This window comes from Stegostoma tigrinum, chromosome 10 (genome assembly GCF_030684315.1).
Source record: "Stegostoma tigrinum isolate sSteTig4 chromosome 10, sSteTig4.hap1, whole genome shotgun sequence".
NCBI lineage: Eukaryota > Metazoa > Chordata > Chondrichthyes > Orectolobiformes > Stegostomatidae > Stegostoma > Stegostoma tigrinum.
Genome location: NC_081363.1, coordinates 32493621 through 32519557, shown reverse-complemented (window position 1 = coordinate 32519557; position 25937 = coordinate 32493621). Strand labels below are relative to the sequence as shown.

Below are 25937 nucleotides of genomic sequence, written 5' to 3'. Positions count from 1 at the left end.
TCTGATGCAGTAGTGGGGATTGGTCAGTGAGGTGGCGGAAGCGAAGAGGTGGGAGAGAAAATAGACATTGTGTCAGGTCAGGAGGCGGAATGAGAAGATTTTGAAAATGGTAATGTCGACATTGAGACCACGTTGTACGCTCCCAAGGCGGAATAGGGGGTGCTATTCGTTCGGAAACACTTTTTCTGGAGAAGGCCCCGGACCCGAAAAGTTAACTTTCCTGCTCCTCTCAGCCGCATGCTGTGTTGTCTCAGACTTCAGTACTGCAGTTCTTACTATCTCGGCGTAGGTGTGACTGACTGGAATACGGCTTGGAACGTTAATTGGCTGGGTCCTACTTTTGTCAGTTCAGGCTTTTTTTTTAAAAAAGGTTTGTTTTACATCCAGATAGGTTGGTTTAAAAGGCGTTCAGTGCACTTGCCTCAGAGCTCAGACCTTTTGAATGTGGGAGTTGGGACATTATGTTGAGGTTTTACAAAGGTGCTGGTGAGGCCTTTTTGGAGTACTGCATGCAATGTTGATTGCCCTCATGAGCTGGAAAGGGTTTACCAGGTTGGTTCTGGGAATGGAGGGCAAGTTAGAAAGACAGACAAGAAAACAGCAGATGCTGGAATAAGATAGATGAACAGGAGGCTGTAGGAACACAGCAGGAGGAAAGGAAGAGTTAACGTTTTGGGTATTGCCCTTCTTCAGGTAATATCCAGATCGTTGACTGCTCCTTCCTGCCAGGCCTGCTGTGTACTTCAGCATCCTATTTGACTTATTAGACTGGGACTTTTTTCACTGGACCTTTGTATATGCTTACAAAATCATGAGGGGTAGGCATAAGGTGATTTTGCAGGTATCTTTTCCCTGGGGTGGAGACTTCAAGACTAGGGGGGCTTTTTTTAAGAAAAAAAAGAATCAATGGCTTGTGTCTGCAATGAGCTTCCACAGTAAGTACTGCATGCAGGTACAGTTGCAATGTCTAAAAGATATGTACATAATTAAGTGTTTGGAGGGACATAGACCAAATAGGAAGGTGAGACTAGTTGAGTTTGGGATTACATACAGCCTGGACTGGTTAGGCTGAAGGGTCTGTTTCCGTACTGTACAACTATGACTGAATGATGTAAGTCATGCTTTTCTCCCTTATTTGTATATAGAGTTTTATTTGCAACTTTAAAGAAAACATCCCAGTTAAAAAATGATTTTTGATGGAAGTTTTGTAAGCTTGCCTGTATCCCATTTTACTTAAGGCAACAATTTGCATTTGGATGTAGTTCCAACACTTGATGATTGTTGATTTTTAGCAAAACCAAAAAAAACCTGCCCACTATTGGGGTATAGAGACTGCAGAATAAATTGAAGGGTAAATGAGCTTTGAGAATTCATCCAGATTATTAATTTTTCTGCAGGTTCAAAAAGACAACAAAACATCTGAACTAAAAGTGGACGTATTGAGCGTTAGAGGTATAGGAATACAAATTTAAAGAGCTGACCAACGTTACTTCTATTAATATTGTCCTTAATTCATATTTGCCACAAACAGCCCAATATTAGATGACCACTGTTTCACTTTTACAAGCCACTAAACCATGCAGAACATTACAATTTGTAAATCCTTTATAATAGTGGCCAAACACTTTTATTTCGTTAGAATAAATGGAATGCAAAAGAATTGGAATGTTGTTATTTGCAATTACTCTTTCTCCCTTCAAGGAGAATAAGACCCAGTGAATCACCTTTGCTGATATTGAGGATTTCCAATCCAGTAAATACCAATTATTTTACTACACCCTTATGGTTTCATGTTGAATAAATATTAAATCCTGATCACCATAACTTGTTCCCATTTAAGATGAGTTCCAAGATGACCGCACTCTTTTGCCTTAATGCCTTTAGGTAAAAATGTCTCAAGTCAGTCAGATTACACTCAGTATAAATTTAGGCACAAAATCAGTGCATCAGCATAGAATATAAGATAATAAAATGTGAGGCTGGACGAACACAGCAGGCCAAGCAGCATCTCAGGAGCACAAAAGCTGATGTTTCGGGCCTAGACCCTTCATCAGCATAGAATCCAGCCAGTAGACAGTGCAACTGGAATTTAAAAATCATACTTCAAGAGCAGAACGTTATCTATGAGGAAATCCTAAAATATATTGACAAGATTGCTATTATGAAACTATCAGCTTAACAGTAATAATTGTGCAGAATTCTTCTATGGTGAATTGGGTGTACAGTTATACTGCTGAACAGATTAAGACAAAACACTAAGCTGCTTGAAAGTGTTTATTAATCACACTCTAGAATTTGATTACCAAATCAAGTCAATTACTTCATATCTGAAATAGGTCCATTCGAGTGGGCCAGTCCTTAAAGGAAGAGAGGAATATATATCAACACACTGAATCAAATTAAAGTCAGTTTCTGATGGAAAAAATAACATTTTATGAATTTGAATTTGGTCCCTTCCTCTTCCCAAAGTATGGCACAACATTTACAAAACGGCGATTGTACTGCATGCGCCTCTTTGCACGGCCAGTCTTCTTTTTCCTCTTCTCTTGTTTTGCAACCTATGCAAAATCATAATTGAAAATTTTAAATTTTAGGACAAAACAACACCAACACTTGGAGCCAAGTTTGGTAAAAAGCAGGACTGGAGGGCATGCCCTTTTTCAAATTAAAAGGAGGATGGAGATTAAGAAGTTAAAGAACAGGAAATAAATGCAACTTGCAAGTGAAAGGGAAACTAATGGGGCTTATAAAAAATAAATCCCTTGAATCTGGTGGGATGTCCCCGAACATAGGACGCGAAAACAGTGATAGTGGAAGCACGTACTGAAAACAAAAACGCTGAAAAGCAGTGGGTCAGGCAGCAGCTGCTGAAACACTGTTGATAATCCTGGAGTAATCCTTTAAGTCCTAGACTGGAAAAGTGCCAATGTAACACATTTAATTAACAGAAGGGAAAGGGCCAGTTAGCAGAAAACTATTAATCTATTATAAAATAAGAGCCTTTAGAATTGCTTAATATGACCAAGCAAAGTTAGCATAGCATAGTAAGAACAAAGAACAATACAGCACACGATCATGCCCTCCAGCCCTTCAAGCCTGCGCAGCCACATTTTGTCCTTCCATGCTTAAAAAACTGCCTTCACTTACAGGATCCATATCCCTCTATTCCCTTCCAATTCATGAATTCATCCAGGTGCTTCTTGAATGTAACTTCCACCACCTCCTCTGGCAACATGTTCCAGGCACTCATCACCCTTTGTGTGGAACTTGCTTCATCTATTTTTAAGACATGCCCCCTCACATCTTGAACTTGTGTCCCCTAGTAACAGACACTCCCCACCCCGCCCTCCCACCAAACCCTGGGGGAAACCCCGAGCATTGTGATTTCACCTTTCCTATTCCTGAGTTTCACCTATATTGCCTCACTACATGAGTCCTGATGTATCCTCCCTAAGTACAGCTGCGAGATACTCATTTACCAGTAAGGCAACTTGCCCACTCCTTTTACCTCCCTGTTTATGACACTTGAAACATCTAAATCCTGGGATATTCAGCTGCCAGTCCTACCCATCTTTTAGCCAAGTATCCATGAAGAGGAAATTCTGACTCCAATTTTCTAGAATTCTTCATGGGGGCTAAAAGAACACAGAAGTACAGATGGTTAAGAGATTGGAGGCATTTTCAGTCTGGAAACACATCTTAAATGGCGTACTACCAGAATCTGTACTGGTCTGACAATTATTCACAGCACATATCAATGACTTTGTCTTTATTTCACAGGGAGTGAAAAAGTAAGGAGGCTTTTCTAAAACAGTACAAGTCAGTACCACACACAATACAAAACGTTTTAGGGTCAGAAGAATGATGCACTGGCATTAGAGGCAGTTCAAAGAAGGTTCACCAAGGTAATACCAGCCATGGAAGGACTGCCTTAGAACACAGAACAGTACAGCACAGTACAGGCCCTTCAGCCCACAATGTTGGCGTTGACATATTATCTTACAAGTTCTTTGAGATGGTGACCAAACAGGTTGATGAGAGTAAACCGGTTGATGTGGTGTATATGGATTTCAGCAAGGCGTTCGATAAGGTTCCCCACAATAGGCTATTGTACAAAATGCGGAGGAATGGAATTGTGGGAGATATAGCAGTTTGGATCGGAAATTGGCTTGCTGAAAGAAGACAGAGGGTGGTAGTTGATGGGAAATGTTCATCCTGGAGACCAGTTACTAGTGGTGTACCGCAAGGGTTGGTGTTGGGTCCACTGCTGTTTGTCATTTTTATAAATGACCTGGATGAGGGCGTAGAAGGATGGGTTAGTAAATTTGCAGATGACACTAAGGTCGGTGGAGTTGTGGATAGTGACAAAGGATGCTATAGGTTGCAGAGAGACATAGATAAGCTGCAGAGCTGGGCTGAGAGGTGGCAAATGGAGTTTAATGCAGACAAGTGTGAGGTGATGCACTTTGGTAGGAGTAACCGGAAGGCAAAGTACTGGGCTAATGGTAAGATTCTTGGTAGTGTAGATGAGCAGAGAGATCTCGGTGTCCATGTACACAGATCCTTGAAAGTTGCCACCCAGGTTGACAGGGCTGTTAAGAAGGCATACAGTGCCTTTAGCTTTTATTAATAGAGGGATCGAGTCACGGAACCAAGTGGTTATGGTGAAGCTGTACAAAACTCTGGTGCGGCTGCACTTGGGGTATTGCGTACAGTTTTGGTCACCGCATTATAAGGAGGATGTGGAAGCTTTGGAAAGGGTGCAGAGGAGATTTACTAGGTTGTTGCCCGGTATGGAGGGAAGGTCTTACAAGGAAAGGCTGAGGGACTTGAGGCTGTTTTCATTAGAGAGAAGAAGGTTGAAAGGTGACTTAATTGAAACATATAAAATAATCAGAGGGTTAGCTAGGGTGGATAGGGAGAGCCTTTTTCCTAGGATGGTGACAGCGAGCACGAGTGGGCATAGCTTTAAATTGAGGGGTGAAAGATATCGGACAGATGTCAGAGGTAGTTTCTTTACTCAGAGTAGTAAGGGACTAGAACGCTTCGCCTGCAATGGTAGTAGATTCACCAACTTTAGGTACATTTAAGTCGTCATTGGACAAGCATATGGACGTACATGGAATAGTGTAGGTTAGATGGGCTTGAGATCGGTATGACAGGTCAGCACAACATCGAGGGCCGAAGGGCCTGTACTGTGCTGTAATGTTCTATGTACTAAGATCAAACTACCCTGCACACCCTACATCATCCATATGCCTACCCAAAATGTCTCTAATGTACCTGACTCCACTACCACTGCTGGCAGCACATTCCACACACCCACCACTGTAAAGAACCTACCTCTGACATCTCCCATATACCTTCCCCCAATCATCTTAAAATTATGCCCCCTTGTAATAGTCACTTCCATCCTAGGAAAAAGTCTGACTATCAACCCTATCTATGCTTCTCATCATCTTGTACACCTCTGTCAAGTCACCTCTCATCCTTCTTCGCTCCAATGAAAAAACCACCAGCTCCCTCAACCTTTCCTCAAAACAGCTGTCCTCTAGTTCAGGCAGCATCCTGGTAAATCTCCCCTGCACCCTCTCTAAAGCTTCCATATCCTTCGTATAAATGAGGCAACCAATACAGAACACAATATTCCAAGTGTGGTCTAACCAGTTTTATAGAACTGCAGCACGACCTCACAGCTCTTAAACTCAGTACCCCTGCCAATGAAAGCCAACACACCAAATGCCTTCTTAACAACCCTGTCAACTTGGGTAGCAACTTTACAGGGTTATGGACATGGACCCCAAGATCTGTTCCTCCACAATGCCAAGAATCCTGCCATAAACACTGTATTCTGCATTCAAATTTGACCTTCCAAAATGAATCCCTTCACATTTTTCTGGGTTGAATTCCCACTTGCCACTTATTTGCCCAGGTCTGCATCCTGACAACGTCCTGTTGCAACCTACAACAGCCCTCCATGCTATCCACAACTCCAACTTTCATGTCATCGACAAACTTACTAACTCACCTTCCACTTCCGCTTCCTCATCCAAGTCATTTATAAAGATCACACAACAAAACCTTGCAGAACACCACTGGTCACCAAGCTGAATACTTTCCATCTACGACACTCTTTTCTATTGGACTGCCAGATTTGTATCCAGACAGACAAATTTCCCCAAATCCATGGGGAACCTTATCAAATGCCTTGCTAAAATCCATATACAACATATTCACTGCTCAATCTTCAATGCGTTTTATCACATCCTTAAAGAATTCAATAAGGCTTGTGAGGCATAAACTGTTGTTCAAAGCCATGCTGACTATTTCCAATCAAACTATGCTTTTGCAAATCATAAATACCCTCGGAATCCTCTAATAATTTGCCCGCCACACTCTCACACCCTGTGGCAACCTTGGGTATTATCCTGTCTGGCCCAGGGTACTTATCGATTCTCAGGTTTTTCAATATGTCTAGCACATCCTCCTTCCTAACATCAAGCCTGTTCAAGCATCAAGGTCCATCTCACTGATGAATACTGAAGCAAAGAATTCATTAAAGACCACCCCTACCTCTTTGGGCTCCATGCACAAGTTCCCTCCACTATCCCTGACTGGCCCTACCATCACTCTGGCCATCGTCTTGTTCTTCAGATAAGCAAAGAACACTTTGGGGTTTTCCTTGATCCTACCTGCCAAGGCTTTTTCATACCCCCTTCTAGTTCACCTGAATCCATTTTTCTGTTCCTTCCTGGCTACCTTGTGGCCCTCTAGAGCTCTGTCCGATCCTTGCTTCCTTAACCTTAAGTAAGCTTCCTTCTTCCTCTTGAAGAGATATTCCACATGTCTTGTCATCCAAAGTTCCTTCACCCTACCATTCCTTCCTTGCCTCAGTGGGACAAACCTATCCAGTCGGAGAGATAGAGCCTGCACTGATTGAAATATGAAAAAATGAGATCATATTAAAACACAAGATTCAGGGACATGACAGGATAGACAAAAGGTTATTTCTCTTTGTTAGAAGGCATCATCTTAGAATATGGGTTTGCTCATTTCAAAGCAGATCAGGAGGAATTTATTTTGAAAGTTTTGAATCTGTAGAAATCTTTATCACAGAGAGCTGTTGAGGTTGGGTCCTTAAGTGTATTCAGAGCAGAGACAGATTTTTAATCTGAGGGAGCCAAGGATTGTAAAACAAAAGGAAAGAAAGCAGAATTTAGGATTATCAGATCAGCCACGATCTCACTGAAACAGTGGAAAGACTTGATGGGCTGAATGGCCTACTTCTGTTTCTATGACTTAGAGGTTCTCACTTGTATGTACAAGATTTAAGACTGTTGTATATTCACACAGCCTCCAGGTTACACCAGTTCTACTGAAAGGAAATTTACTATTGAACCTTGTGTAAAGCTTTGTTAACTAGAATGAATACAGAAGTTCAGTCAAATTAGAAACAGTTTTTGCACAACAGACAAACACCAACCAATATAACCAAGTGCAATAGGAAGTGGCTCGTGCACTGGACAGGTGAGATAATTCAGAACCCCACATGATATAGTTATTAGCATAGTTGGTTATCATCTTCAGTAGTGATAGTTCGCACACTGTTTAGATATGCAAAATAAGAAAAAACACAAAAGTACAGCGAAATCTTAAAAGATTTTTCGTTGCAGGGTGCTTTCAGTCAAACCTACCTTGGGAGTCTGACCTTTTACTTTTCCAGCTCGAGCAAGGGATCCATGGACCTTGCCTAAAAACAAAGGACAGAAAAACCTATGGTATTTTAAGACATCATAAGTAAGACTTTCAAACTAAGCTTTTGTTTGCTGTTTTTAAATTTATATTCTAGACATTATACAAATCTTAAGTCATATGGACTTGCAAGAACTGCTGGACCATCCAGAAGCTGGTGCACAAACATCAACATACCCAGGCAATTATTGAGAAAAGTAGACACCACTGAAGAGATGGTTCATTTGCTGAACAACTCAATTAATAGCACCAAACCAAAAATGATAAAAAGTAGACAATTCCACACTTGCCACTTGTGATATAGTGGTAGTGTCCCCATCTCTGATGATGAGGCTTAGTTCGAATCCCACTGCTCCGCAAGTATTAACATCTGAGTAGTTCAATGAGAAAATATCTACAATTCCATGATTAATTCAAACTGTTCATGCAGCACCCTTGGACAATGGCAAAGTCATGCATTCTCAGCAAACAAGAACACACAACAATCTTACTTAGAAAAAAGTAATTGGCATTTATAATGACACAATCCAAAGTCAAATTTCTTAACATCAACCATCCCATGATCTGCAACAAATTGAGGGAAGGCAATTGAAAGTGGCATCAACAGGGAGAAAATAGTGAGATTGATGCAGTCCAATCTTAATGTATTTAACAGAAATAGAACATAGAACAGTAAAGCACAGTACAGGCCCTTCAGCCCACAATGTTGTGTTTACATATTATCTTACTAAGATCAAACTACCCTGCATGCCCTACATTATACTATTATCCATGTGCCTACCCAAGAGTCACCTAAAGTGTCTCTAATGTACCTGGCTCCACTACCATTGCTGGCAGCACATTCCACACACCCACCACTGTAAAGAACCTACCTCTGACATCTCCCATATACCTTCTTCCAATTACCTTGAAATTATGCCCCCTTGTAATAGTCACTTCCACCCTAGGAAAAAGTCTCTATCAACACCTCTCATCATCTTGTACACCTCTATCAAGTCACCGCTCATCCTTCTTCGCTCCAATGAAAAAGCCGCCAGCTCCCTCAACCTTTCCTCAAAACAGCTGTCCTCTAGTTCAGGCAGCAGCCTGGTAAATCTCCCGTGCACCCTCTCTAAGGCTTTCACATCCTTCCTATAAATGAGGCAACCAATACAGAACACAATGTTCCAAGTATGGTCTAACTTGTTTCATAAAACTGCAGCATGACCTCGTGGCTCTTAAACTTAATTCCCCTGGCAATGAAAACCAACACAAACTCCTCCTTGACAACCCAGATAGCCAAATTTCCCTAAAGCCCACACCTCCTTACTTTCTGAATGAGCCTACCACATGGAACCTTATTAATTGTGAAGAATTTTAGCAAAACATTTATGTGGAGAAAGAAATATACATGCTATGCTGATTAGTTATGCTACAAACAATAACCTTCAGGTTAGACCAGCCATAACTCTGCTGCCAATACTGTAAACATTCAACACTACATTTATTAAAATAGATGTAGTAATTAGGTAAATTCAAGTCACTGAAATACATACCACCCAACAATCGAGCAACTACTTCAAGAGTGCAGTGCTCACTGATGCCACATTGGCCTACGATAGCATCATCATCTAAGGGAGTGCCAGCCAAGAGGATCACTTGGTCAACAGCAGTGACTCCTTCCAGGGATTCAACATGGGCCTGAATTTAAAAAAAAAGTTGAGAGAAATTCTTGGGGCATGCAAACCAGAATTATCTCATATATTGATCCTCAGACAATCAGCATTTTATTTAAAGACATACACGATACCAGGAATTTTTGGACTAAAAATCAAAATTTTGTAGCCAGCAGTGAATAGGAGACTTGATCAAAGTTGTCTGTTGCAAAATATAACAATACTCGAATGTCTCATTTACTTTTATGAAAATCTGCCATACACTTAAAGAAATGTTTTTCACTGTACAGTTCACCATGTCTTTCTTACCAGCTACAGCATATAACACTGAATTCACTTAATTCCACTAAAAATAAGGGACTTTCTGACCAAAAAGCCACTTTATCAGGGATAACAAGGTATAGAGCTGGATGAACACACCAGGCCAAGAAACAGAGGAGCAGGAGAGCTGACGTTTTGGATCTGGACCCCTATTCATTTTTATCAAAACAGGTGTAGTATTGATCACTAAAACATTATCTAAACAGCAGACTTCATCTGATTACTATAATAGATTGAATCCAAACCACTTGACTTTCCACAACTATACACTGAGGAGCTACTGCAGTGACAATAACAATTAAAAGAATAAAGACCGCTAGAGAGACTCAAGGAGCACACTGTCGTATGACCAAAACACAGGTAAACCTCTCCTACTGCATCTAAATGTGGAATCACCTCTAAACAGAATTTGTAGAAATTCTGTATGGTGACATTAGGACACACCAGATCAATCCTTCATCGTATTACAACTTGCAGCTAAAGTCAGGAATGTTTGTGGCTGACCATACCTTAAATAGAAGACATTCTGAAACATTAGGCACTACATAAAGTGAAGTGGTCATTTGATTTCATAAACATATGCATCGAATTTAATCTTTAGGCAGGTGAAATTTTCTTAAAAAAATTAAGCACTTGTCAAAAATCCAAACAAGACTAAAACTTGCACTATAGTTTATTCCTGAAGTATAGGACTGGAAGGAAAGGCCCAAAGTGCATCAAACAAATGGAACTGACCAACCTTTAAAATAAATGTTATTTTTTCTAGAAAATCAGTCATCGAACAAAGTTGTGCCAGCACTTTTTAAAAAAGCTGAATAATAATCAACTTTGTTACACTTGGGTTCCAGTACTTAATTACTACAGCAAATCATTCCTAAAAATGACGAGGATCATCCCATTCACAATAAGCTTCCACTGCTCCACTTGAGGTGGCACCAAACTTATTCTCAGTGCAATTCCAAGAGTATCTGGAGATTACTTAAGAAAACATAAGAGCTAATCCCTCAAGTCCTGTCAACCCTGTTCTGATGAAGTGTCACAGGACCCAAAACATTGAAATTAAAAAAAAATCCTTCATGGGACACAGACACCACTGGCTAGGCCAGTATTTAGAACAGAACAGTACAGCACAGTACAGGCCCTTCGGCCCACAATGTTGTGCCGAACTTTTACCTGAAACCTAAGGTCTATCTAACCTCCACCCCTACCTTATACTATCATCCATATGCCTATCTTTTCTGATGAAGTGCCTAGGCTCGAAATGCCAGCTTTTGTGCTCCTAAGATGCTGCTTGGCCTGCTGTGTTCATCCAGCTCCACACTTTGTGATCTCTGTCTATCTAATAGCCGCTTAAATGCCCCTAATGAGGCCGACTCCATTACCCTCTCCAGCAATACATTCCATGCCCCTACCATTCTCTGGGTAAAGAACCTACCTCTGACATCTCCCCAGTATCTACCTCCTTTCACTTTAAAACTATGTGCCCTTGTAAAAGCTACCTCCACCCTAGGAAGGAGTCTCTGGCTGTCCACTCTATCTATTCTGCTGATCATTTTGTACACCTTTATCAGTCACTTTTCATCCTTCATTGTTCGAAACAGAAAAGCCCTAGCTCTCTCAGCCTTTCCTCGTAAGATCTTCCCTCCATTCCAGGCAACATCCTGGTAAATCTCCTCTGCAACTTTTCCAACGCTTCCACATCTTTCCTGAAATGAGGCAACCAGAACTAGACAATACTCCAGATGTGGCCAAACCAGGCTTTTGAATAGCTGGAGCATAACTTCATGGCTCTTGAAATTAACCCCTTTATAAACGAAAGCCAACACACCATACGCCTTAACAACTCTATCCACCTGGGTGACAGATTTCAGGGAACTGTGGACATGAACCCCAAGATCCCTCTGCTTCTCCACAATGCTAAGAATCTTTCTGTTAACCCTGTATTCTGCTTTCAAGTTTCCTTCCAAAATGAATCACCTCACTTTTCAGGGTTAAACTCCACCTGCCACTTCTGAACCCAGCTCTGCATTCTATGAATGTATCAATTTATTGCCTGTCCCTAATTATCCAGAGGGCAGTTAAGTGTCAATCACATTGCATAGGTCTAGAGTCACATGTAGGCCAGACCAGCTAAGGATGGCAGAATTCCTTCCCTAAAAAGGACATTAGTAAATCAGATGGGTCTCCTCGCGATAATCAGGAATGGTTTCACAGTCATCATTAGACTCTTAACTCCAGATTACTTAATTAAATTTCACCATTCCATGGCAGGATTCAAACCCAGTCCCAAGAACATTACCTGGGTCTCTGGATTAATAGTCCAGCAATAATGCCACTAGGCCATGGCTACCCTTCTGCATTTCTCCAGTAATTTATGCATTTGGTTGTTTCAATACATTCAGACAGTGTTTCTGAAGCGACTGGTACATCTCAAACTGAGACAAGTGAACCTGGATTTTATTTTACTATTAAAATTGTCTGCTGTCATTAAATGTAGCATCAGGGCAGAATATTTGTCTTTCTATTTAAAAAAGGAGCATATCAATTGCACACCAAACAAGAGACAATTTCTAAAAGCCCAATGTAGAAAACAACTTTCTATACAAAGGATTAATATCAGGAACAGACTCAAATACCTAGTAATTACTAAAAGCATGTAAATAAAGAAAAGTTTTACAGGGGTTACGATCTTAAGAAGAGTTCGTTTACTATTTAGTAGTTAGTGTACCTTAATTTGCCCAACTGTCTCTTCTCCCGTCACATCTAGAGTGTGGATCTTCTGAGCACGTAGAAACACCTGCATGGTGATTCTAAGGGGCAAAAAAAGACTCCATCTGTGAAGCAGTACTAATCGCCAAAATTTCACTTATATAAGCTTAGACATCCAAGTCAGCTTCCAGTCATACAACAGTAAATAAACTATCCAAGAAAATATTTCAGCAAAAAGGAATGGCTCATGCATAGATATTACTGCTTCTGGTGCAAATTAAATACACGAATCCTATATTCAGCGGCAATAAAAATCTAGATAGTAAACCTGCCATCTTTAACTTGTTAGGACCATACACGATTGCAGACCCATGCTCTTAATCATCCCTTGACATGATCTAGCAAGCCATTTCTAAGATTGCTCCTGTAGTGGTTTACTAAAGATTCCACCAACTTCTCATGGCAACTCAGGACGAGCACTACCTCACACTCAGTTAAACACACTAAATTAAAAAAACGCTACTCTTTAAAAGAAACAAACAGGGATAAAATGCAAACAACAGCCCTCACCCTTTCAAGTCACTTTATGACCACACAACTGACAGCAGAAATAGACCGCTCAGGCTGTTTTCGTTGGTCTGTCATCAAAGATGACAATAGTTAATCAGGGATTGTGTCCTCAATGCTACATAACCACCTAATGCCAATAACCTTCAATTCCATTTCAAGACATCAATAAGTCATCATTTACCACTGTCTGGGAATGACAATCCCACAGATGTAATACCTTAACCCAAACGGGAAAGAGCATCCAGAGGGTACCAATGAGAAGCATCTAAGGAGGATTCTGGGAGATGTCAGCACAGTCACCACATCTACTGGTTTCAAGTGGCAGCCTTCCCTTGATCGGCAGCAGCCAAGTGGTACGAGAGACCAGAGGGAAGAGGCAGCAAACCGAAGCAGGTTTAAAAACTCAAGCTCAGGGAGGTTTAGGCTTAATTTTGAGTAGCAGCCTTAATCCAGTAAATTGGAAATTGATGGATGCTGCACTATGTGACATTGTAAGTTCAAAAAAGATGTTTTACAGCACAGTACAGGCCCTTCGGCCCTCGATGTTGTGCCGATCTGTCATACCGATCTCAAGCCCATCTAACCTACACTATTCCATGTACGTCCATATGCTTGTCCAATGACGACCTAAATGTACCTAAAGTTGGCGAATCTACTACCGTTGCAGGCAAAGCGTTCCATTCCCTTACTACTCTGAGTAAAGAAACTACCTCTGACATGTGTCCTACATCTTTCACTCCTCAATTTAAAGCTATGCCCCCTCATGCTCGCCGTCACCATCCGAGCAAAAAGGCTCTCCCTATCCACCCTATCTAACCCTCTGATCATCTTATATGTCTCAATTAAGTCACCTCTCAACCTTCTTCTCTCTAATGAAAACAGCCTCAAGTCCCTCAGCCTTTCCCTCAGTGTGGGACTGGTCATCTGAAGTGTCTTAGAATGAGGAGCAAGACAGAGAAGGCAGATGAAATATTAGTCAAGAGATTATTTTTCCCTTACCTTCAAGGTCTATGAATCTTTTAATACCCAAAAAGTTTTAAAGTGATGGGATTTAGCTAGTAGTAGAGTAGTACAGTACTGGCATTTATAATATATAGGTTACTGCGTATAAATAGTGTGCTTAAGATTATCACTAAAAAAACAACACTAGGGACCATCTAATCAGCTGTAAGTTAATAGAATCTTTTAAATAATTGCTAGAGGGTGAACATATCAACAGGGTAGTATGCTTCTCCTGCAGAATGTGGGAAATCACAGACAGTTTGAACATCCATGAGAAGCAAGCATGCAGGGAGTGTGTCCAATTGTAGCTCCTGTCAGACCACATGGATTGAAGAAGCAAACCAGTAAATAAGAAAGAGAAATGATCAAGGAGTTATTGACTATGGCCAAGTAAGGCTAAGAGGAAGAACTAACAGAGAGACGTTAATGAATAGTGTGCGACTGGTCATCTGAAGTATCTTAGAATGAGGAGCAAGACAGAGAAGGCAGATGAAATGAGAGGTTAGATAAGTACACAAAATTATGATGCTGTAGTTATTACAAAACTTGAGAGGGGTCAAGATCGGCAGCTTAATGTTCTGGGATTCCGATGTTTCAAGTAGAATAGGGATGCAAAAAAAAGTGAGAATGTGTGTTACTGATCAGGGACAGAAGATGTTGTACTGAGGTAGGATCCCTTGGAGGGGCTCTTTCAGCAAGGCCGTACGGGTAAAGCTCAGGAATAGAACAGGTACAATCACTGATAGGATTCCACTACAGGCCAACCAACAGCCAGCAGGAGACAGAGGAACAGGTATGTGGACAGATTTATGCATTGTAATGGGTGATTTTAACTTGTTGGAAATTGAATAGGTCCCTCAGTGCCAGGATCTTGGATGGGGGTAATAAAATGTGAGGCTGGATGAACACAGCAGGCCAAGCAGTATCTCAGGAGCACAAAAGCTGACGTTTCGGGCCTAGACCCTGAGCTGCTGCTTGGCCTGCTGTGTTCATCCAGCCTCATATTTTATTATCTTGGATTCTCCAGCATCTGCAGTTCCCACTCTCTCTGATACTATCTTGGATGGGGGTGGTGCATTTAGGAGGGTTTCTTGAAGCAACATGCAAATAGCCAAGTATGGAAGGATCATACGAGACCTGGTGTTGGGGAAATAAGCCCAGGCAGGCAATTGAAATTTCAGTGGGGGAAGAATTTCTCAAAGTGTCCGTAAATCTACATTACTTATGGATAAGGATGAGAGTAGTCTTCATGTGAAAGTACTGTATCGGAGGGAAGGCTAACTACAACAATATCAGGCCGGAACTGGGGATTGTAGATTGCAGGGAGCTGTTTAAGAGTAACTCCACATCTGTGATGTGAGGAATCTTTTAAAGGCTAGTAGAATAAGAGTTCAGGACCAGCATGTTCCTGTGAAAATAAAAAATGAGGATGGTAAGATTCAGGAACCTCCGATGACAAGAGGAATTGAACAGTATAGTCGAAAAGAATTAAGGAAGCATGTGCAAGGTTTAGGAAACCAAAGACAGGGCCCTGAAAGAATATGAAGATAGCAGGAATTAGGGAGGCTAAAAGGGGCTATGAAATGTCTTTGGTAAAAAGGATTCATGAAAATCCCCAATTGGTTTAACATGCACAAGGAGCAAGACGATAGCGAAGGGAAGGTTGGGTCCACTCAAGGACAAAGGAGAGAATCTGCATGTGGAGCTGGAGGAAGTGGGCGAGTCATTGTTGAATACTTTGCATTGGTATTCACAAAGGAGTATCTTGTGGATGGGGCATCTACAGAAGGGTATGTAGACATTCTAGAGCACTTTGACAGAAAAAACAGTGGTGGTGTTGGAAGCTTTGAAGAGCATTAAAGTTAACAAGTCTCCAGGGCCCGAGGGGATCTATACCAGAACATGGACAGAGGCAAGGGAGGAAATTTCAGTGGCCATATATGAAATCTTCATATAAACCACAAAAACTGCAAATCCTCTAAATCAGCAATAAAAACACAAGTTGCTGGAAAAGCTCAGTAGGTCTGGCAGCATTTGTGAAGTGAAAATCAGAGTTAATGTTTTGGGTCCGGTGACCCTTCCTCAGAAACTGTTCTGCATGGAGGCAATGGTGTAGTGGTATTACCACTGGACTGTTAATCCAGAGACCAGACAACATTCTGGGGACCCAGGTTCAAATCCCTCCACAGCAGATGGTAGAATTTAAATTCAATAAATATCTGGAATTAGAAATCTAATGATTACTGTGAATCCATTGTTGACTGGCAGAAAAACCCATCTGGTTCACTAACGTCCTCTAGAGAAAGAAACTGCTATCCTTACTTGGACTGGCCGACATGTGATTCCAGACCCAGAGCATTATGGTTGACTCAATGACCCAAAGGGCAGTTAGGGATGGGCAATAAATGCCAATGCCCTCATCCCATGAATGAATAAAGAAAAGTTGGTTAGATGCATACAGTTGGTTTGGTCATAGAAAAAAAATCCCCACTGCTACTTTTTTCCTAACTAGTGAACAGTGGTGTTCTGCAGGGGTCAGTGCTGGGACCCCTTTTATTTATATATAACACAAACAAATCAGAGCAGATCAGTGGTCTGATTAGTCAGTTTGTGGATGACAAAGATCTGGGGACCTTTGGACAGTAAGGAGATTCCAGCAGGATGTGTCATCTGGACACTTGGGCAGAGAAAGTTTACTACAGCTAAAGGTGATGCATTTTGGAACATGTAATGCAGGACAAAATTATACAGTAAGTATAATAGAAGCATTATCACGATAAAGGAGCTAGGCAACAGGTCTGTAGTTCCCTGAAAGGGGCAACGCAAGTGGACAAAGGTGGCATATAGCATGCTTGCCTGTGTCAATTTGGCCATAGAGTACAAAATTTAGCAAGATATGTTGTAGCTTTGTCGAATTTTAATTAGGTCACATTGGAATATCATGTGCAGGTCTGGTCACCACACTATTAGAACAATGGGGAGGCTTTGGAGATGGTGCAGATGAAATTTACTGGCACAGTGTAAATCAGAGAGTATTAGCTATAAGGGGAGGTTGAATAAACTTGGGATAACAAAGTGTGGAGCAGGATGAACACAGCAGGCCAAGCACCATCTTAGGAGCGCAAAAGCAAACGTTTTGGGCCTAGACCCTTCATCAAAAAAGAGATAATAAAATGTGAGGCTGGATGAACACAGCAGGCCAAGCAGCATCTCAGGAGCACAAAAGCTGACGTTTCGGGCCTAGACCCTTCATCAGAGAGCTGCTTGGCCTGCTGTGTTCATCCAGCCTCACATTTTATTATCTTGGAATCTCCAGCATCTGCAGTTCCCATTATCTCTGATACTATCAAAAAAGAGAGTCAGCTTTTGTGTTCCCGAGATGCTGCTTAGCCTGCAGTGTTCATCCTGCTCCACACTTTGTTATCCCGGATTCTCCTGCATCTGCAGTTCCCATTATCTCTGAAAGTTTGTTTTCATTTTGATGTCAGAGGCTGCAACCTAACAAAAGTTTACAAAATCATGAGGCAGGAATAGTTCTAGCTTAGAATTACTGGAGGACGAAGGTTTAAGGTAAAAAGAGAACGTTGAGAGAGAGAGAGACGTTTTAAACAAAGGTGGTAAATACCTAGAATGCTAATGAAGAGAAAGCAATAGAAGACGTAATACCAACGTTTAAGAGGCATCTTTACAGATACATTATAGACAGAGACTAGACCACGTTTTAGTTTTGAAAGCCTGCTTTGATTGTGCCGGCTTGGTGAGTCGAGGCGCTGTTCCTGCGCTGTAGTATTTTGTTCAGAGAAAAAAATCTCGGCTTTATATCTGTCTGATCAACGGCCACAAAATATGACAGTCGATCAATAGAGGCGGGCCACCTGGTTACCAATACATCGGCCAGCATCAAATTTTCTAACATAGACCTCCCGCACGAAGGACCTACCGCCACAAGCCCCGCACTCCCGGCAAATGGCGCCAGCCCGAAGGGGAAGCCCAGGTCCTAAGTCCCAACTCCAGCGCCATTTGCCAACACACACAGTCCGAGGAACCGAACGGCCACAATCAGCAACACGGTCAGGACAAGGTATACCATAAATCCGTTTATTTTGAACTTGAGAACTCGCCAAACTGCGGTCACTCACCGAGAGAAGGTGGGCCCAGTTTCACAGTGAAAACAGCAACGACGCAACCACCATCTACCAAAACAGAAAAAGAGAGACAACCTGCACACGCGCAGTATAACTGCGATCAACGGCGCATGCGCACGTACAAAAGGCCATCGACCACTATAGGCGGTCTGTGCGCGTGCGCAGTCTGTATATTCACGGCATTAAGTGTCAGGGGTGTCTCTATCTTGTGGAGCGTACGAGATTTCAACGTCTCCTGATCGTGGGCAATTGTTTCAGTGAATAGTTTCCGTCACATCGAATTAAAACGTTGCTTCAAATGATGTGGTAGAATGTGTTGACCTTTCTTAACTGATTTTGAGACGTAGCGAACACCACTTCTGAATTTCTGCAGAAAGTGATTGCATCCGAAACGTTTCTCTCCCCGGCTGTTGCAAGGCTGCTGAGTTTTGTTCCCAATTTCCAGAATTCCTAGCTCTTTGTTTTTGCGTTTTAGACATTGGATCTTGTTTTCCCTCTCCACAGCGGCTACCGGACTCTGGAACTTCTCTAATATTTTCTGTTTTTGAACCCACTGCCGTTCTTGTTGAGACTTACAAAATTCTTACAAGAGGGAATGTTTGTTGACTGGGGATCTAGAGCAGGCGACAGCGTCCGCAAATGTTTTGTAAGCTTCAACAAAATCACCAACTGCATTGGTTCAGTATGTGATCTTCAAGTCCTGCCTCTTGCTAGGCTCATATGACTTAGTTGCTATGGGACTGACACCGAGGTCATGTTGTAGGGAAACATAAGTACCAGATTTAATACCTGAAAACATAAGGGGAAGCAGCCATTCATGTCCTTCATCAACTCTTGGGAAATATGGATGCAATGATCCTGAGCGGGAAGACATTATTAGGTGAAAATGCAAGGATAATAGTATTGCCAGGAGCAATGGAAAAAGCCATTTCTCGTTGACCACTAGACAGGATCAAAACGAGAGTAGAGAATCTGGTCAGAGATGCCCTTCAGCGATTCTCAAACTGATGGAAACAATTTTTGACAGTGGACATTACAAACCTGTTAAACGCTTGGAATGAGTTTTGCATTGGCTCCTGTAAACACAGCAATTGGCAGAGTGGTATAAGAAAAAAATGCAGCATATTAGCACACTACAAGACATAGATACTATTGCGAAAGAAAAGCTATGCTAAATAATATGCGGTTTGTTCGAGCTGCCCATGACAGAACAGGATAAAACAGCCAAAGAAAGCCCCAATCTTTGCAGTATATGTTTAACAGAAATCAGAAAGCGTGGAGAGAGCTTGTGTTCTCAGCACATAAAACAATAGCTGTCCATAAGATTGAATCTGCAATATGAAACTGCTCAAGAACAGCAATAAGCAATTACTAATATTCAGTGATGTCGTAAAAACCCAATCATAGTTGGATAACCCAGCACTAATTAGCGATAGTATATACAGGGAGGGAGTAGATGCCACCACATTAAGATAGCAAGAAAATGTATAAACTACAATTTGTTTGTATTAGAGACCGCATCACTGACTTTTCTTCTGAAGTGAGCCAAAGATTAAAGGGGGCGATTAAGTTCTCATGTCAAGGCCAGATTCGGCTGGTCTTTGGCCTCTCCCTGCATTATATTGGTGTTTGCTGGAATAAATGATCACGTGCCTGATCTTTGCTGTCTCCTGAAATTTATTGCCTGTTAAAGGTCATTCCAATACAACTGATACTGATTGAAATAAACAGAAGCTTAGAACTTAAATGACCATTTCAAGTTGGCCCCTGTGAATTAATGTCTCAAGATATTGTCTAGGGATCATACAGAATTGGTGCTCACACTTTCAATATTGAGATTTAGATGTAGAGAAAACAACCATAATGAGATCAATTACCTTAACCATAAAGATAGGTTACATGAATTAAGGCCATCTGATTTAGAGAGGAAAAAATAATCTTTCAGGGCATGTAGCAGATTAGAGACAAGTTTGAACCATTTAAGTTCGACAGGTGATGAATAGTACAGAACAAAATTTTATTAGATGCCAAGTTATTTCATACTTTCCCTAAAGCTCAGATTTAGTATATTATCACAAACATTTGATGGATTTGGATTTGTTTGATTTCCTTTAGTCAGAAACTAAAGGAACCTTTAATCCTGATTCAGCCTGGCAACCTTTCTTCTTGATTCAACTGCAAATTTTTCTTCCCGATTTATAGAACAGAACACCACAGCGCAGTACAGGCCCTTCGGCCCTCGATGTTGCGCTGACCTGTGAAACCAATCTGAAACCCATCTAACCTACACTATTCCGTTATCATCCATATGTTTATCCAATGACCATTTAAATGCCCTTAAATGTTGAGACTTTACAAAATAAAAGCCCAGAAACATATGCATAATTGATATTCACAAAATCAAGTGACACTGAAGATACAAAATTGGTTAACCTACAAAGTAGACAGTAGTTATGAACAAGTTTTGCTTGCAGTTTGGAGGGAAGTATCAATGCAACTGTTGATGTATATGATCAATTCTAAAATATGGCAAAGAATGAAGATGATAGGAACAGGCTCCAGGGATAGTCTAAAGAAATAGGCAGGTGCAAGGCAGTTTAAATTTAATGCAGACAACTGTGAACTGAAGTTTTTCCCAGGATGAGTAGAAGTAAATTAAACCCAACAGTTGAATTTTAAAAGGTGGAAGGGGGTGGGGCTTCTAGGAACATCACAGTCTCAGGTTTATGTACGTCTTTTGAGATGTTGAAAGGTGAAAAGACAAACGTCAATGAGATTTTTAGCTTATTAATATAGAAACTAAAAAAGCAAAATAAAAAGAGAAGTTAAGATTTCATAAAACACTAAAGGCTTCAGCTAGAAAGTGGCATTTAATTTTGGACAGCACGTTCGGAAGATAGCAGCATTGTGGGACTAGAGGCTCAAGTTACAAAGAAACTGGAGAACAGTTTTTATTGGAAGAGAAAGTAAACTGAAAATTTGATTAAAATTATCAAAATCATTCATGAATGAGGAAATGTTATTAAAAAATCTTTCCAGTGGCAAAAGGATTTAAAGCTATAGGACAAAACTAATATGACGGATATGATGCAACATTGGACGAAATAGTTATGATGAGCCAGAATGACTTTTCTGATGGATAATGGAAGCATATTTATCAGTAACTTTCAAAAGGAATTTGGATAAAACCCTCAAAAAGGTTCACAGGCTGAAGTTCCAGAGAGGACTAACTTCCCTTGAAATTTGTATTATTCCATTCTAAAATGCAAGTGAGAAAACCCATAATTTCTATGCATTTAAGCTCTCAAGATGTATACTGACTTTCCTCAGGCTGTGCATTAAATTATGAGAATTAATAAGTTAACAGAAGTTACATTTTACCTCAGTTGAATAAAATTTACAGTTGCCTGTTGAAGCATATGAGCATAGGTTGTACAGTTAGCAAGTTTGCAGATGACATCAAAATTTCAGGTATAGTGGAGAGCAAAGAAGGTTACCTCTACAATGGGTCCTTGATTAGTTGGATCAAGGAGTGACAGAACAAGTTAATCTCGCTAAATATGCTCGCTAAATAATGCTGAAGAGACAGACCTTGGAGTTTGGGTTCATATTTCTTGAAAATGGAGTCCCAGGTAGAAAGGATAGTTAAGAACACATTTGATACACTTGCGTTTGTTGGTCAGTGCAGTGAGTAAAGAAGTTGGGAGCTGCCCAAGACATTGGTTAGGCCACCTCTGGAGTAGCACATTGAACTCTGGTCTCCCTGCTACAGGGGGAAAGTGTTGTGAAACTTGTAAATCAGGTGGTTGTTGACTTGCTTGCCAAGCTGGCTTGTTTTTGTTCAAATGTTTCATCACCATGCTAGGTGACAGCATTAGTGGAGCCTCCGATAAAGCGATGTTATTCTACTCCGCTTGGAATTTATAGTGTCCAATCCGCTATGGTGAGTACCGTCATTTCCGGTTTTGATCTGTATGTGTTCATAATAGAATTGGATTCTGTTTGTTGATTGAAGTATGGGTGGAGAACCATGCCTCAAGAAATTCCCATGCATGTCTATGTTTGACTTGGGCTATTAATGGTTACCTTGTCCCATAGTCTGACTGTACCAATGACAAACGCTTACACTGATTAAAGACCCCATTCCCACAACAGGCAAAACCAATGTCGTTTACAAAATACCATGCAACAACTGCCACAGACATCACATCAGGCAGACAGGAAGTAAACTAGTCATTGGCATACAACAGCTAGCAGCAAAACAGTACGACGAACCCTCCATAGTATCTGTACATTCAGACAATGAAGGCCATCAGTTTAAGTGGGACAAAATAACCATAGTAGCCCAAGCCAAAAACAGACACGCACAGGAATTCCTAGAGGCATGGCTCTCCACCCATACTTTAAAATCAACAAACATATCAAATTGGACCCCATACATAAACCCATACAGATCAAAACCAGAAATGATAGTACTTACCATAATGGACCAGACAGACAGTATAAATTCTAAGCAGAGTAGAACAACAACACTTCATCAGAAGCTCCACTAATGATTTCACCTAGCATGGTGATGCAACGTCAAAACAAAAACAAGCAGCTCAGCAAGCAATTCAACAATCTCATCCACAAGCTGAGCTACAGACCTTTGTCAATACTTTAAACTTGTAAGCCATTTCTGAACACCTTCAAAGGACGTTGTCAGGGTTGAAGAGTTTGAGCAACAGGGAGAAGCTGAATAGGCTGGGGGCTATCTTCCCTGGATGTGGCAGGCCGAGGGCAATCTTATAAAATCATGAGGGACATGGATAGCGTGAATAGTCAAGGTCTTTCTGCCCACCAAGGGTGGGGGGAGTCCATAGCTAGAGGGAATACATTTAAAGTGAGAGAGGAAAGATTTAAAAGGGTGGTGGGCATATGCAATGAGCTGCCTGGGGAAGTAGCAGGCTGGTACATTGACAACATTTAAAGGGCAGCTGGATGGGTATGTGAAAATGAAGGGTTCAGAGGGATATGGGTCAAAAGCTGGCAAATGTGACTAGATTAATTTAGGTTAACTGGTCGGCATGGACGAGTTGGACTGAAGTGTCTGTTTCCATGCTGTACAGCTGCATTGACTCCACAGGTGTATGCTGTGCATTATGCATTTCCATGCAAAAAGGAAGCCAGAAACAAAGGTCTTCTTCACATAAGAGATTAGTGCACAATGGTAGAGGGTTTTAAAAAAAGAGATTTTTCTAGCTGTAAAGTTGGGGTCAGACTGGTCATCTATAGCTGCGGCATTAATCTTGGAAAAAAGACTGAATCTCAGTCTAGTTTGTAATCAAAGTAATCTGCAGCAAAAATACTATAAAGTTGATGTCTTCTCCTAACCAAATGCTACACAATTGCATTGATGATAGAACTCCTATAGAAGTGAAGTGATACATGGGGCAAAGGCATTAAATCAAGAACAGAGCTTAGTAAAGTCTGACTCAAAATTAGAACAGGGTTTGAAATAAGAAATTTCTGTGCCTCATTTGAATCACATTCCAGAATATCAGTGAGAGTAACATTACAGACATTTCCTAATGAAATCCACAAGGTGATTCCCATCTGTTCCAAGCAATTCTTCTATCTGATCAGCATCCACATAAAATTCTTGATGTGTCTCAAATTTTCTACATGATCTTGAGCAGATATCCTCTTGCTGCTTTTGTATACTTAAAAGATGGATGTTACAAATGTATGGCATTTTATGTTACGTTAATTTTGGAAAATAATCTGCTCATAAGAGTAAGGAGTAGCTATTTTATACTTAGTCCCAGCCAACAGATAATGGTAACAAACCTTTAATAAAATTGCTTCTAAGATTATAGCAAACGTGTTTGTAAGAGGCAACTTCTGGTGTTTAATGTTGACCAGGCGACCAACATTATTTCAGAATAGGGTGGCCAGGTGTAAATCCTCAAAATCCCATTGCTCAAGTGTTTTTAAAATATTTACTGCATGTAACAGTATTATTTCACAATGCAGGAGGCACTTTTAAGTATCTAAAGTCAGAACTCCCAGACGTGCAACCATATTTTAATTAAATATAAAAAGCAACATGTCTTTGAAGTTTTCAATTACAAATGTATTAGTCGTATACCTGATTATGTAGCTCAGCAATTTTTCAAAATCCCACAATCGCATGAAGTTGCCAGATAAGAAACTATACCATCAGTGGTGCTCTGCAGTATCTTTAAAATTTATTTTCCTATTAACAAATTAAGTATGAAGAGAATTTTTTAAAAAAACTCAAAAAAGATGAGAAATTCTCAAAATGCTTTTGAACATAAATCTTATCTGATCTCAAACAAATATCTTCCAGTAAACAATTTTTCCCCAGTTTTAATCCGAGAAAGAAATCCTGTCTTTACAAGTCCTTTAAGATGCAATATTTTCCACTTTTTACTTTTATAACATAAACAAAACATCTCAGAACAAGAAATTCCAGTATATTACGTAGGTGGTGGGTAATATTGCCCGTAGTTCCAGGGTGTTGCATAATTGTACTGTTGGAAAAGACAAAAAAAAATTAAAACGTGTGATAGGAATTTATAAACCAAGGAACTTTATACTTTAAGGTATCTTGGTGATCATACAAATTTAGGCTTTCATTGTAAACATCTAAACTTCAGATCAAATACAGTAGTCATAAGTAAAGAAAAGCTTTGCCTCCAATTCACTGTATCCTGATGATTTAGATTTACTTTCTTTTACCCATCTGAGTCAGAAGCATTGAATTAGGTGAATTTTCGGCACATTAGACTGCTCGCTAAAGCTAATTTTTTGTTTAAATACCCATGGATCCAGCTGACAAGCAAATACTAACCTAGAGAGACCAGATTCACATGCCTTTTGTAAGTTGAAATTCAGCATTCAACTTAGATGCTTAGTCCTCCAAATGTTTCCTTTCCTCCTTCACAAAAGGTTCTTAATGCTAAACGTAAAATATTTGAGGTGTACAACAGTCTAGCACAAAACTTGTAAATCTTTCAACTTGTATTTTATAATAATCTTATGTTCTAAATACAAGGGTGAATTAACATTTAAAATTTAATTTTCAAATGAGGCTGTTTAGCACTACCTGGTTACTGGGTAAGTAGTTGGCTGCCAACATTAAGTACTGTAATCCATGTGGTGAAGATGTTCCTACAGTGCTATTTGAGAGTACCTAGATTTCAGTATAGAGATTACAATACATCTTCAAATCTAGATGGATTCAGATTTGGAAAATTATCTACTGTATTTCCCTGAGAGACCAGGATAGTTTTTTAAAATTTCACTTGCGGTACAGAGGCGTCGCTGGTGAGGTCAGCATTTATTGCCCATCCTTAGCTGCCCTTGAAGGTAGTCATGAGCAACTTTCTTAAACTGCTGCAGTCTGTGCCATAGGTAAAAGCACAATGCTGTTGGGTAGGGAATTGCAGGATTTTGACTCAATGACATGGAAGGAACGGTGACATATTTTCAAGTCAGGATGCAAAACTATTTGCAGAAGAACTTCCAGGTGGTAACATGTCCATGTACCTGCTGCCCTTATTCTAGGGGGTAGTGGTACGAGTTGGAAGGTGCTAATGTAAGGATCTTTGGTAATTTGGGAGATGTTGCAGAAGGAATCTTAGGTGAGATGCTGCAGGCATCACACAGTTAGCACACAGTACTTGTATAGTGGAGGTGTAATAAGTTTAATTTCCAGTCAATAGTAATTAGAAATGGAAATCCTGATTAAAGTTGATGGGATATAAAAGTTTTAACA

At 40.5% G+C, this 25937-nt stretch overlaps 2 protein-coding genes across 7 annotated transcripts in view; both read right to left on the bottom strand.

Annotated features, from left to right (window-relative positions):
• Positions 1-2261: 2261 nt before the first annotated feature.
• On the bottom strand, positions 2262-18283 carry LOC125455757 (ubiquitin-like FUBI-ribosomal protein eS30 fusion protein). Its single transcript, XM_048538171.2, has 5 exons — positions 18149-18283; positions 12457-12538; positions 9288-9432; positions 7695-7750; positions 2262-2558 (listed from the first exon to the last, which is right to left on the bottom strand). The coding sequence occupies exons 2-5, from the start codon at positions 12529-12531 to the stop codon at positions 2433-2435; spliced, it is 402 nt and encodes a 133-aa protein (XP_048394128.1). The 5' UTR covers positions 12532-12538; positions 18149-18283; the 3' UTR covers positions 2262-2432.
• Positions 18284-22193: 3910 nt separating this feature from the next.
• The window catches only part of prpf39 (PRP39 pre-mRNA processing factor 39 homolog (yeast)), a 60359-nt gene continuing 56615 nt past the window's right edge, over positions 22194-25937 (bottom strand). For 2 of the 6 annotated variants that reach the window (XM_048537335.2, XM_048537339.2), the window contains exons 14-15: positions 24641-24690; positions 22652-24392 (exon numbers count right to left, since the gene is read on the bottom strand). In XM_048537335.2, the coding sequence (XP_048393292.1) occupies positions 24356-24392; positions 24641-24690 (87 nt within the window). In that variant the 3' untranslated portion in view covers positions 22652-24355. Of the gene's footprint in view, positions 24691-25937 lie in introns of all 6 variants that reach the window. The other 4 variants (XM_048537338.2, XM_048537337.2, XM_048537333.2 and 1 more) reach the window with 4 other exon arrangements.